At 41.1% G+C, this 14,812-nt stretch overlaps 1 protein-coding gene across 1 annotated transcript in view; it reads right to left on the bottom strand.

Annotated features, from left to right (window-relative positions):
* FHIP2A (FHF complex subunit HOOK interacting protein 2A) overlaps positions 1-14,812 on the bottom strand; it is a 35,068-nt gene that overhangs the window by 3,766 nt on the left and 16,490 nt on the right. The window contains exons 6-15 of the mRNA XM_082721496.1: positions 11,942-12,235; positions 11,553-11,749; positions 10,366-10,480; positions 9,711-9,787; positions 9,212-9,404; positions 8,871-9,040; positions 8,369-8,512; positions 7,370-7,460; positions 5,229-5,372; positions 135-275 (exon numbers count right to left, since the gene is read on the bottom strand). Coding sequence (XP_082577622.1) covers positions 135-275; positions 5,229-5,372; positions 7,370-7,460; positions 8,369-8,512; positions 8,871-9,040; positions 9,212-9,404; positions 9,711-9,787; positions 10,366-10,480; positions 11,553-11,749; positions 11,942-12,235 — 1,566 coding nt within the window. The remainder of the gene's footprint in view (positions 1-134; positions 276-5,228; positions 5,373-7,369; positions 7,461-8,368; positions 8,513-8,870; positions 9,041-9,211; positions 9,405-9,710; positions 9,788-10,365; positions 10,481-11,552; positions 11,750-11,941; positions 12,236-14,812) is intronic.

The following is a 14,812-nucleotide window of genomic DNA, read 5'->3' as shown; positions in this document are numbered from 1 at the left end:
TGACTTCTTGACAGTATATAAATAGTGCTTCCCATTACATAGCGCTAAGCACATACAATGGTAAGTAATGTTAATGGACATGTTTATCACAGGGTTTGTCAATCTTAGAGAATGTAACAAAACCAAGCACTCACCCTGACGATGACAGAGAAGAGGGATCTACAGCCAGAAGCAAGGTTCACATAAGGATCCAAAAGGTACTCATGTATGTGCGGATGAGGGAAGAGAGAAAGTCTAGATAACACGGAGGTGACTTGTAAATTTACGTCATATGGCTATGGAGAGGTAAAAAACAAAAAGACATCTGACATTATTTATAACGTAGATACCTGAGCATTTCATTTACCATTTCAATTTGTCTTTTCAACAAAGGAAAATATTCCATCTTATGCCTACCTCCACGTGCTCTACTACAACGTAAACACTGATAACTAAGTTGGCTCTCACCATATTAGTCAAAGTGCATATTTCACAGTGCTAAAACTTAGGAAAAAAAAAAGCAGCATACATATAGACGTACAGAAGAAAATATATAACATAGTCACAATGTTTCTATTTTACACAGGTTGTTCTAATTAATCAAAGTGTTCAAAAAGTCACCAAAACCCATGAAAGTGTCATATGTAACAATAACAGCAACATAGGACATATCGAATAGAAGACCAAAGATAGAAGGGGAGGTATTAAAGATCTTTTAAAATGCGGTAGCCTGGGGCACCTGGGTGGCTCAGAAGCTTAACTAAGGGTCTGCCTTCGGCTTGGGTTGTCATTACAGACAGGGTCCTAGGATCCAGCCCTGCATCGGGCTCACTGCTCAGTGGGAAGCCTGCTTCTCCCTTTCCCACTTCCCCTGCTTGTGTTCCCTCTCTCGCTGCGCCTCTCTTTCTCTGTCAAATAAATAAATAAAATCTTAATAAAATATATGGGAGTCTAGGGGCGCCTGGGTGGCTCAGTGGGTTGGGCCTCTGCCTTCGGCTCAGGTCATGATCTCAGGGTCCTGGAATGGAGCCCGAGTCAGGCTCTCTGCTCAGCAGGAAGCCTGCTTCTCCCTCTCTCTCTCTGCCTGCCTCTCTGTCTACTTGCGATCTCTGTCAGTCAAATAAATAAATCTTTAAAAAAATATATGGTAGTCTAATTTTAGAAAAGGTCTTTTTCATCTCTTAGATTATTCAATTATTGCCAATTATCAAGAGCATGTACACAACAAAATAAAGTCAGATACATCACAGAACCTTCTCAGCAGCAGGAGAGTTTGGGGGATAGAAATGACTGCCACATGCCTCACAGCGAATGAAAAGGTTCAAAATGGTGATTACAGACAAGGATCATCTCATTTACTGCAAGAGCATTAATTATCCCAAAACACTTATACATCTGGGTACAATTCCTCCTATAATTTTTGTATGTCGTATCACAATTTCATTTGAATTCTAGTTTTTTTATTTTTAATCTGTTTACTCCACAGAGAAAGCAGCTTGGAGATGGTTTAGGGAAGACATCAAAGTCAAAGGAAGAGGCGCACTGTACAAAAACAGCTGCTGTTACCATGCCTAGAACTTTCAACAGAAATCTCATTCCTTCCAGTTTTCTTCTGCGCAGCCAAAGGAAACTGAGTGGCTGAGACAAAATTGACTTCCGAGGGAGGGCTAGGGGTGAGTGAGGCACCTGTGCTGAGCCGGAATTTCAGAGAAATTCAGAAAAAAGGGATTTGACACGGATGAATGTTAACCACAGACTCTGCCTGCTTCACTCCTTTCACTGAGCAGCTGCTAAACCCTTGATATATATATAGGGCGCCTGGGTGGCTCAGTCTCCCTTTGGCTCAGGTCATGATCCTGGGGTCCTGGGATCAAGCCCTATGTCGGGCTCCTTGCTCAGGGGGGAGCCTGCTTCTCTCTTTCTCTCTACCCCTCAGCTCTCTCTCTCTCTCTTGCTCTATCTCAAATAAATGCAAACAATCTTAAAAAAAAAAAAAAACCCCACAGTTGATATGATGAACAGCAGTTAAAAAGTGAACATTTGGCATTCAGAAGACCACAAATGCTACGGCATGTGCCAGAAGCCAGCAAAGGTGCTGTTGCATGGGGAAACCACAAGTCCTATGTTACAAGCCCACCTGTAGTGGGTTTTTCATTTGTTTGTTTGTTTGTTTGTTTTTACCATGAGATTCACGAACATGGATTTTCTGAAAGAAGAAAAAGTATCCCTAAGTCACTCTTAATCACGGTCGAGCCTCAAGCAAGATGAATGAAAGGGGACACTATTCCTACGGAAGGGTAACTGGAAGGGCGTATTCTCCAGCCAGGTGACAACGTGCAACAGAACGGCCTCCAGGACTCATTTCAGAGCAAACAACGACGTTGTATTTTAGGCACGAAGGAGACATTTTTAAAAATCTTTAAGAAGATTGCATTTGGGGGGCGCCTGGGTGGCTCAGTGGGTTAAGCCGCTGCTCAGGTCATGATCTCAGAGTCCTGGGATCGAGTCCCGCATCGGGCTCTCTGCTCAGCGGGGAGCCTGCTTCCCTCTCTCTCTCTCTCTGCCTGCCTCTCCGACTACTTGTGATTTCTCTCTGTCAAATAAATAAATAAAATCTTTAAAAAAAAAAAAAGAAGAAGAAGAATGCATTTGGTCCAGGATGTGAACAAAATCACTTAAAATGTAACTTTAGTACAGTTTTGTATGTAACTTGATTTCTGGTAGTCAGATTTTCAGGTCACTGAATTCTGTCATTTATAGGAACTTAAATAAGTCAACAGAATTTGGCTTTCAGCAAGGCTGTAATACGTTGCCACTTAAACTTTGTATTTTCCTAATAGGCTATTACATTGGTTTTTTTTTTTTCATTTTATTTGAACAAGAATCTAAGTCCTTGGTTGTTTAAAAAGTTTAAGTCTAACTCAGATTATATTTTAATGTGAAAATGGAAGCAAATCTCAGCTATACAGAAATCGTCCTATATCTGAAACAGTCTCATAATGGTAATTAACTTTAAAATGAGTTGACTTTTTTCCTTTAATATGAATAACCCTTTCCTGGGTTAACAGTGAATGTTTATATCTATTATTTTGGATCTCTTTATTTTCTACTTTACAAACAGAATTCACCTGGAATGAAAGCTAACCAGATTTTTCTGACTTATCAAATGAACTTGGCCCACCTTTGAGTTCACACTAAATACAAGGCCTGAATTTTAGGACAATAAAATTTGCCTTATTCCTGTACTTTTTTACAAGTATTTTAAATTGCTTTTTTCATTTAATTCTTACAAGCAAATCAAGTAGGAGGTTACAGCAAGTAATATCAGCTTCACCTTAATGAGAAGAAAATGTGACAGTGGCGCAGCTGCCCAAACCCCAGCACAGAGAAGCGGGACCCACCGCGCTCCATTTTCCCTGGTGTTCTTTCCCTTCTGCTTAGGGATCTCAGCATTTTACTAGCTTTATAAAATCATCACAAATGATACTAAAGGTTTCTGTTATATGGTATTTTAGAAAATTTAACATTGTGACAACACAATAGTATTATGAACACTTGAATCACAATTTCTCAATTATACATACAGGAATCTAGCTACTTCACTAATTATCTGTAGTGAATGTTTAGTTCCAGGCTGGTTGCCCTGGCCCTATTTCTCTACCAGGAAAATACAAGCAAACATCATCCTCAACAAAACACATTTAGAAAAGAAAGAAAATGAAACTAAACCAAGCACGCTTAGCACACCAGGACTCCCGACTACCTCGGAGATCTGACTACATCACGTTCTTACCAAAAAAGGCTTAGAAAATCAAGGGTTTGAAGACCAAAGGTTTTGGGGCCTGTAGTGAACTAGCAGTAAGTCGCGTTAACTGCGACTAGGGATTCCTCACTGACAAAGCACGACCCGAAGCGTGTCCTGCCTGCAGGACAGGGTTACAGAAGATCGGCTGGGACAGCGTGCGGGAATCAGCTCTGTGCTGTGACGTGCTAGCTGCTGACATAAAAAGAGCTTTAAAGCATTTCGGGATATTCTGAGCCTCCACAAACTAAAGGGAAAAATCCCTGAGATCCAAAGGACGCTTAGCAAACCAGCACAAAGAACAACGAACTGAAGAACCCGCCGCCCAGGGGGCTTCCACAGCCACGATGCATAGGACGGATACAAATGCTACGGCCTAATGCCCACAAGAGCTGGATTTCGCAACCAATGGACCAAAATGAGAAACACAGCACTTGCTATTAAGAGGTTAAAAGAAAAAAGGACTTACTCCATCTCTTTACTGATTACTACCAGAAACAGTACTGACTGAAGTCTAACCCCATGAAATACTTCTTAAATTATAATTTCTTTATTTGGCTTTCTGGGTATTGAAGACAGCCTGCTTGGGGAGTAAATTTCCTTTAGAACTCCCTATGCTCACATAAATATTTAACTAAAATGCTAAAAAAGAACAAGTACTTTAATATACAATTTTAAATTAATTCCGCATTGGTTAAGTCAATTTCTATGTGGAGACAAGTATTATGCCAGGTGGTTTTATTTCAAGTGTATCTCCCAGGCTGTGAAGCATTGCAAAGCTCTGTCCTCACTCTGTTCATCCGTCAAGGAGACAGGGCAGGAGGGAGGGTCTGTAAGCCGTTCCATTCATTTCTCCTGACAGCCGACACACACAGCAACACACCAGCTGATGGTGCTTTCGGTCTACTTGGGAATAAGTAAATTCATTTCATTTCACCTCCCCCTTATGAAAATGAATATCATTCATAAGTTCTTTGTCTGAAGCAGATTCACCTAATATTGTTCTGTCATTTTAAGGAGACCAGAGCACTCAGGTTTCCATTTGAAATGATATTTAAGGTCCTCTGACTTGAACTTTACAAGGTTGACTCAATTTGTATCTGTGCTGACTGTCCTAATAAAAGAAAAGGGTTTCTACATCATGACAGGAAAAGTCTTCTAATCACCTTTACCTCCAAAATGTGTGAAGGTTATTAAGACAATGTTCTAAAATGAGAAGTAAAATATAGGATTCTGTAACAGCCGTCAGGTTGAAAAAAAATTTCGGACATAACCAATGTGTCAGAAATGCACCACTTGCCAGCAATCAAGCTTTATGAAAAAGTCATCTAGCGGAAAAACTAAGAAAACAAAACTATTTTATTAAAGAGCTAAACTAAGACTTGAGATGAACCCAGGGTGAATGGTAGCAAAATAATGTGAAAATCAGTATTTTAAAGCTTATTACCTGATCAAGAATTCTTCCCATTCTGTCAAATAAAACTTTCAAGAAATGGCCTTCAAAGAAAGTAGCTTCTAAATTGCACTTTTCCAATGCCTTTGGAGACCCAGGCCACTCCCATCTTAAGCAGATAGCGCAGTAGTCCCGGAACTAGGGAAAAGCATTTGCATCGTTAAAGAACAAACCAGAACAAATGGAGATCAAACAGAAATGATTTCCTCTAACAGGCATATAAGAATGCACTGGTGGGGGGGGGTGTGCCCGTGGAGAGGGGAGGGACACAGGGAACAGGCTAACGTGGGCCCCCGTAAGCTTATAAGTTCTAGTACCAACATACGCTGATGTAAAAATAGGCATGTGCTTTCCTTCAGAGTAATTTAACTCCCCTTATTAGTATCACAGTAAGCCCTAGCCACATTTTCAAATCTACTTGAAAACGTTACATGCACAGAGATGAAGACATGCACATCGTTGGGAAGGCGGGCTTGGCTCTCCTCCAGCACAGGGCACAAAGCCATGCTGCGCGGCGCGCTCTGCGGACGGTTTGCTACCCTCGCAGTGAGCGGAGCACCACACTGAGAGTCGGCGTGTGGAACCTTTACGGCACTTAACGGAGCAAATTTTATGTCTGTTGAAACTAATAAAATAATCAGGGCTGGTATTTTGTTGTGTTTTTTTTTTTTTAATCTTTCTAATAATTCATTTTTATTATACTTTACCCAACTGTTGGTCTGTTGACCGACTGGAATTAGTAAGAAACTAGTCCTTCACTATACAGTTTACCACAGGGGTAAACAACATGGATTTTGATAAGCACAGGACCTCACATAATAAGAATAAATTTGAAAAGTCTTCCCCAATATTTAATTTACCTGAGTTTAAACAAATTAAGAGCAGTTTTCTGTGCCCTTTTCAGATTCCCCTTATTCAACAAAGCGACATTACTCTGACCTCTCTAGTTTGGAAATTACGTGAAATTAAATCACATTCTCACCATGAAATACTAACTACTTCAACTCTTAAAAGAAAAACACACTTAAAACAATCAAAAAGCCAGCTTCTTCAGTATTTCGTGAGTTTTAAATGATTTGGCTTTCAGCAGACAGTTTTCTATTCTAAACCACACCCCAATATTCAATAAAGCATTTTCCCATTAACATGACTGAAATTCTCACCTAGAAAGCAGTAGTGTAAACATTTTTATATCCCTCTTGTTGATCTTCTAATATTTCTGAAACAACCCATAATAACTGCACTTGCGGAAAATGGAAATGAAACTTTACAAAAAGAATAAATGCAGCTTAAAAATCAATCTTGAGATTGGTACCACTTGTCTTGCTTTCACTCTCTTGTCCCTGAAGGCACTAGCTACACAATAGCTCCGGTCACTCATGCAGTCATCTGGACTTGCATTCCTGCTACAGGCACATGCAAATTAATTGTATAGAACACTACACTGCAATCTCAAGGATTTAAATGAAAATTGAATGTGCGTTTTTCTGACTTGAGACATTTTTAAAATTGGGAATTCTGTAAAATGCTAGAGAGAGGAAAAGTAGACCTTGAGAAGGCCATGAAGGTTAATACTTCAGAGGACACCTTTCAGAGTCCTATCAGGGAGGTAGCAAGCTGAGGGGGGGCGGGGGGGGCAGGGAGGAGGGGGGCAGGGAGCAGGGAGGAGGGGGGCAGGGAGCAGGGAGTGAGGGAGCACAGCACTTGTCCATAACTGTTCAAGTGAGAAAAGATGTGGAGAAGGGGACAGGGCTATGCCTGGGGACTGGGATCAAGGGTGGGCGGTGGGCAGAATCATTGAGAAGTTATGTTTTGGATCAATACAGAAAAGGATGGGGGCAGATATAATTTAAAGTTTAGAAAGAAAGGAAAGAAAGGGAAGAAGGATGGGGGGGAGGTGGGAAGGGGAGAGGTGGGGAGGGAGACAAGGGAAAGAGGAGCAAGCATAAAGAAATTCTGAGACAAGAGACAGTCAGTAAAAGGCAAAGTAAGGTCACCTGCCTAAAGTTAAAGTAATAAGAGAGAGTTCAGGTCTTGCTAAGGGAAACCTTTGGAGAAATGACTGTGCACAATGGGACCAAGTGTGTATGTGCCCTCATTAGAGTTCATTTCCAAAAATTAACTACTTCACTTACCTGCCTGTGAGCATCTCGGAGGTAGGTGTCATATCCAGTGCCCTCGACATGGTAGGACGATTTTGCTTCATCGGGTACCAGACAGAGAAAACTTAGATAAGAAAAGCCATGGTCAATAACAGAAATACACAATTCAGTACTTAATTTTGAATCAGTTTTATAGATCGATTACTCTTTCATATCTCAAAGGTTTTATTTAATAATCACTCATTCCACTTGAAACACAAGTAAGCCTAAAACGATCTTTTACATTCCAGCCCCGTGACAGACTGCCACAATATCCGTCCATGTCAGGAAACTGGCTCTTAGGTAACTGAACACAAGATTTTTAGTCACCCTAATTTTGCATCTTGAGCCACATGCAATTTCTCTAAAGTCACCTGCCAGCACCAGGCACATCAGTGACAGCGCTGCGGAGGAAGAAAGAGAACATCGCCAGAGAAGGGGCACTTAAAAAAAAAAAAAAAAGGTAAAACCAAAGTATCAAAAGGGAATGGCCCTTAGCATATGTGAGTACATGACTAAGAACTGCAATTTGTCAAACTGGACATTCTCCATGTTGTTCCAACTGGGAACGACTTAAGTTTATTTATGTTAAGAAAAGAGTATTAAGGAAGGCACATATTGCATGAGGCACTGGGTGTTATATGGAAACAATGAATCATGGAACACACTGAAAACTAATGACGTACTGTGTGGTGACTAACATAACAAAAAAAATTTTTAAATAAGTAAATAAAAAAGCAAGGCCATCTGAAGGTTTATTTAACCACCGTTATCCATTTCTGTTTCTATGTTAAGTAGAGCTTTCCTGCTCTGATATGGATTATTGCCCCTAGGCTGTGGCTTATTACATACACATGACAAAAAGCTGATAGAATCTTTAAAGAAGGGAAGATTGAATTTACAGTATGTCTCCATAACAATCTAAGAACAGAGCTATTATAGGTTATAAAACCAAGCAAAAGAGATGGAAGTCACATTTATATGGCAACTCACCTATTTACAATTTTATGGACTTCCGTTTTCCCATCGTTTTTGGGGTGGTCTGGAGTAGCAGGGGGTGAAGAACTAAGCCATTCTTGATTTGACAGAGTGTTATCCGGCGAAATGTCCGTAAATAATGGGTCTTCTTCTAGATCTCTATGTTCAATTTAATGATGTATAAAAAGACAACATTTTATTACATTTTCTAAACCAGAAGATTCTCTGCCACATTCTTACAAAACATTACATGATTTTGCTAATAAAAGAATTAAAAAATTACATTTTATAGGGAAACAAACATTTGATACGAACATCAAATTCAAGAATATATTGATTTTGTTCCATTTAATGAATACCACTTGTGGTTTAAAGGGATGGTGATACCATGGCATCTAAATTTTATTTTCAAAAATCTTGTAAGAGGCATTTTTTCATGAATAAGGGAGAGAAGCAGGAGAGAGAAGACGACAGTTCTGTAGGAAATGGGAAGCTTGCAGGCCCGGGGGGAACTTACACGGCTCCTGCTATCAATCCGTTCTCCACCACATCTTTATCTTCTGGACACACAGGCTTATACTCGGTATAATTTCTTTCTTCGAGATTTCTTAAGACCAAGTTGTAAAGAATGTGTTCGTTGGGTTTTTGTAAAAGATGTTCAAACATTCTTAATGTCATTATGCTTATCTGAAACCAAAGTGATAAAGGCTAACTGAAAAACATCTCTGAAAAAACAATTCTTCTTGCCATCCTGTAAGTCATGCTTTCGATTTTTAAAGCTACATCAAAAAAGAAGCTACACTCAAAACACCATAAAACCGTATTTCAAAGCCCCATTCTAAATCTTCCATCGCTTACCTCATCAGATATGTGATCACAATGTTCTATTAACCTATGTCTTAAAGGGTGTCTGCTAATATCTGCCAGAGTTTCCGGTTCCCTCTGTTCTCCAAGGATAAAAAACACCATTTCTTGAAGCAAAACGTCAGAGGTTACTTGCCGAACAATGCGATGGAGCAGAGCAGTCGAGGTCAGGATACCCATCTCAGAACTGGGCATAACAGACAGGTCATTAGTGGGGCACAGAATATGAAATAGAAATTTTTTGTTTTGTTTTGTTTTGTTTTTTAAAGATTTTATTTATTTATTTGACAGAGATCACAAGTCGGCAGAGAGGCAGGCAGAGAGAGAGAAAGAAGCAGGCTCCCCACTGAGCAGAGAGCCTGATGTGGGGCTCCATCCCAGGACCTTGAGATCATGACCCGAGCGGAAGGCAGAGGCTTTAACCCACTGAGCCACCTAGGTGCCCCCCCCCCCGCCCAACCATTTTTTGTTTTTTAAGAAAAAGGCTACTCACGTTTGCATCAACTGAGGTTCCATAACTCCGACAAAAAATCTTTCATGAACAGCTTTGGCCAGAGCAACAGCAGCGGTCTAGAATACAGAAGGAGTAACATTATCTTTTCCTTTCTTTTTAATGGAAAAGAGGATTAATTTGTAACATTGGTAAGCCAATTCCACTCTCCATTTGAATTAATGTGGAGAAACAAACTTGCCTATTGGCCATCTTGTTGATGGCATGTAAACCTAGATTAGATGTGAGCTACTCCATCCTCAACACTCTATCTAAATGTCCAAGAACAAGACGAACAGGACAAAAATATTATCCCAACCCCCTTATGGCATTAACATCTCCTCAAAGAGGAGAAATGGAGGGAAGCCAGCATCACCTTATGGAGCTTCCTATTGTGATACTTAAAGAAATATAAGGGCAAAACTTGAACTGTGATTTATTCCAGAGCTGTAACACACACACACACACACACACACACACACACACACACACACGTATATACCCAGGGTTTTTTTTTGTTTTATTTGATTGTATTTATTTTACTGACTGTGCTATCCTAAGACACTTAAGATATTTTTGGAGACATAAACTGAGGAAATTTTACTTAATAGACACATTTTAAAATTATCAATAAATAACAACAACAAAAAAATCAAACCTTCTGTGCTTCCTTTATGAGTTGATCACAATAATCAAACCAGGAAAGAAATGAAATTAAGGCTCGTTTTCCTGGAAACGCTGAAGCATCTTCTTTGTGACTATAGGAGTCCAAGCTGTAGGAGGTAGAAGAAATGCTTAGCCCAGAGTTATCCCAACGCGTTAACCCAGTTCAGCACATCTGGAACAAGGAAGGCCCGTGAACGAGCTCGTGCAGTAAAACACATGCATCCAGAGAGAGCCCGATGACCACCAGAAGCAGGTTTTATAAAAGAAAGCCAAGGGTAAGAGGAAACCTTTCAAATAAAAGTTGTAAATAACTTTTAATCCTTGAGTGGGAAGAGAGAGACTAACACAGAACGTAACTGCAGAGGAAAAACCACACAGACAGCTCCTCACGCACCAGCCATAAACTTGACCAGAATGGGAAGGGAGTGTGGCTGGTGCCCAGCCGCGGGGCCGGAAGGAAAGGTAACGAAGGATGCGCAAAAAGAATTAAGGGGCCTGCTTCTTTTCCCACCTTAACATGGACAGCAGTAAAGCTAACCAGGGGGTCTGCCCTACTAGAGATATTGGCAGAATATCAGGTGGAAAAAGACTAGTAAAAACCCAGCAAGAGTTAAAAATACACAGAAAAACTGCAACCGTTTTTATTATTATATTAAAACATTAGGCAGCTTATAGATGGTGGGACTTGGGGTACTTTTCCTCATGCTGCTTGTATACTTATAAATGTTCTGCGATAATCACATTTTCCTGTGAGAATCAGGGGAAGCCCCGACGGATGGGTAGAGAGGGTGAGAGACTAAGGTCGGAGAGGAGAGTTCATAGACACGGGCCGCGAAGCATAAGACTGCCCGAGAGGCATATTTACAAAAGGATGTTCCTTCTTTCAGGAATTAATACAAAAAAATCAAAGTTGTTGGTTTTAATATATTTAAGGTCCTAATTATTCACTATTATGGAAAAATAGCTTAACTACGTAACAGCTGGATTGTTCCCACACCAATTCGCTTCGGACTGGTAACAAATTTCAAACGCGCCTCCGACGACAATCCCATTTAAGGACCACAGGTCGTGTCACATTTTCCAAAACTGAAGATTTCTATCACTGCAGAGCAGCAGTGAATTTCCAAGTCCAGGCCTAAGAAGTCGCTTCTGTGGGCAAACACAAGCAGTGGCTCTTACCCCCAGTTAATTGCTTCCACTGTTTCAATATCTAACGGGTCCACGGACTGAGGTAGGGCCTTGTACAGGGAGGCGAGTCTGTCGGTCAGCAGCTCGCACAAGCACGTGCTCTGCGTCAGGCACTTGGCCGCCGCGGGCTCCGGCAGGCTGACTAACAGCATCAAGCCCTCACAGGCTTTCACAGCGATCCGGCCGTCCTGAGGGAAAACACAGACCCCGTCCACTCCTGAATGACAGGTGTGTCAAGGGGCTTGGGAAAAATTCACCTTAAAAAGATTGAATGTTTGACACGAAAACAATAGACTCTTTTTTTTTTTTTTTCTATTTCAAATGCACCAACTGTGATCAGGTTAGTGGGGGGGGTGAGGGGACGCGCGAGGAAGACTCACAGGACTTCTAGTGAGATTCAACAAGGAATTCACTAGGTTGTAATCCTGGTTTGGACGAACAACCGTGGCCTCCGGCAGTGGGGCGACAGCGAGGTTATCCAAGCTGGCGGACAGCTCATCCGCTGGCTGAGGCGACTCGTCTTCGAACTCTGGGGGCTCCAGGCCCGCGGCTCCAGACAGTTCCTCTGGCTGACAGGACTGTCCCGTGTCTGTTGACACGGAATCCTGACCTTTCAAGGACTCTTCTGAAATGACATCTGCTGTGCCTTTGGAAGCCAGGGATTTCAACTTATTCTGAAAAAGAATACATGTTCTGTATGATCTCTGTCAAAGGACCTATAATGTTCAATGTCTAGCCAATGTAGCAACAGATAAAAGTGTTATGACTAAAGAAAATACTCAGACGTCAACAAGCTGGGTTTTAGGTATTTTAAAAATCGCCCAGGCAGTCACAACACTCTCTGCACTAAGGACAAAACGGTTTACCATGACCATAAGCAAGGAACAATATTAGTGTTAACTATATGACTATTGCTCAAAACAACTGATACAAGTGGGGGAAAAAGATTCAGGAGATTTCAATTGGAAATAACTGTCTTCTCATCGCTGGGCTACTGAAAATACATAGCCTCACTGCTGATTCTTCTAAGATCAGTTTTCTAAGACGATTTTTCTGTTTTCATTGCCCCTCTGCTTTATAAAAAGAACTCAGTAGTCTCAGGACCCTTTTATTCGTGTTCTTGATTAGAGAAATTTACTTGAAATGTTGGCCCATCTCCCCAATACACACACACACACACACACAAACACAAAGAGAATTTTAACCGAAGTTGGGCGCCTGAGGGGCTCAGTTGGTTAGGCATCTGCCTTTGGCTCAGGTCATGATCTTGGGATCCTGGGATCAAGCCCCACATGGGGCTTCCTTCTCAGTGGGGCGTCTGCTTCTCCCTCTCTCTTCCCCCACCTGTGTGTGCTCTCTCTCTCCAATAAATAAACTCTTTAAAAAAAAAAAAAAAAAAAAAGGAATTGTAACTTTAGTCTCCGGGGAAAAGTATTTTGCTTTCCATTTGAACCTAAGAGCAAAAATCAAATCACACACACAGGTCAGAAGTCATCATGAACTAGCTTCTCCTCAGGGGTCCATTACCGTGTTTCAACCACCACAGAGATGCATTCAGTACTGAATGTATTCAAAGTTCCATTTCCAAAGTTATATTATAGGTATTATAAATCACTTTTAATACAGTTAAAGGTATAGTTTGGGCCAATCTTCTTGAGAAATTGAGCCCACAGCACATGTTAAAACAACTACTCCAAACAACTTCCAAATTTCCTACAAAATCAGTTGCATATCACAGCCCTTATGAATGTAAACACTTGATTCTATCTAAAATACTAATAATAGTGTTGGAGATGGTATCTCAGATCAGAATGGCAAAGGGAATAGCATTCACTTCTTCGACGAGTGTTTCGCAAAGTGTGACTCAAGACTGTTGGTGTCATGGTCTTCCGTGAGGCTTGAGAAAAATGTAGATTCCAGGACCCCACCCAGACCTGAATGAGAACATCTGGAGGTAGAGCTAAGGAATCCGCATTTTAACTTATTTACCTGCATTGCTGAAGTGTAGCTGACAATGTTATACTGGTTTCAGGTACACAACATCATGATGGGATCTGCATTTTCAAAGCTCCCTACGTGATGAGGAACTGCTGCCTTCTCTAATGCATTGGTTCTCACTGAAACTGCTCCCTTCCTTTAGGGGTCTTCCTGATAGCCACAGCACATTTACACACATAACCCCCAACGCTCTTAAACCCAGACTTCGCTCCCAAATCACAGATTTGCAAGACCAAATGCCTGATGATTATCTCCATCAGGATACTGGGAGGACTCAGAACAGCAGAACCGTAATGACCATCTTCCCAAACATAAGCTCCCTTGGGGCTCTTCTTTCTGTTAGCAACAGCCTTGCTAGTTCAGAAATTCAAGCACTCATCACCCTTTCTCTTGCTTCCTGAACAAGATCACAGAAGACCACACAAGACTACCTCTGGTGTTTCTGGAATATATTCACTTCATTCTGTCCCACTGCCTCCAACTTACAGTCCTTGCTACTTCTCTTCAGGGTGATTCCCTCAGCTTCCAAGCTAGTTTCCTCTGCTTTCCTTTTTCCTCTCAAAGGAATCCAGTGTGCAAGATGCTGCCACCAATTTCACTTAAAGTACAGACACCATCATGTAATAACGTCCCTGCTCAAGAATGTTCGGTGGCTCCCCAGGGACTTCAAGTATGTTCAAACTGTTCATCCTTCCATTCAAAGGCTTTGACCCTTCCTAGTCTGTCTCTCCGGGGCCTTTTCTTATCACAGGCCTTTCTAATTATACTGTTTCATGAACACGCCACAACCTTTTATATTTTCATTATCCTACATATGTTCACCCACTTTTTCTAAACATCTGTCAGGAACCAAATCAAAGACAACCTTTCCATGAAGTCCTTCTCAACAACCTAGAGCAGATGCAATCCCTTCATCCTAGGAAGACTTAAGGCACAATGACTTTGTACCCTTCTTACGACAGTCACCTTCTCTACCTCAGACTGCAGCCTGAATATTGATCTTACCCTTGTCACCAGACTGTAAACTCCTTCAGGGCCAAGTCTGTTCCTAACCCACTTACCACAGGCACTTAAACTGTAGTAGATGCACATAGGAGTTGCTTTCCATGAAAAGAGAGATTCGATTTCAGGGGATACATGCCTGGGAAATGCAAAGTACTTTTATTCCTCTCTGTACTTCAAGTAATACAGTTGCATTTCTCTGAAGATTCATTCGGTCAGTGTTAATTAAGCAGTTATTATACATTACACTG

This window comes from Mustela nivalis (genome assembly GCF_964662115.1).
Source record: "Mustela nivalis genome assembly, chromosome: 2".
NCBI classification, from domain to species: domain Eukaryota; kingdom Metazoa; phylum Chordata; class Mammalia; order Carnivora; family Mustelidae; genus Mustela; species Mustela nivalis.
The sequence above is the reverse complement of the archived record's forward strand: the minus strand, read 5'-3'. Positions and strand labels throughout refer to the sequence as shown.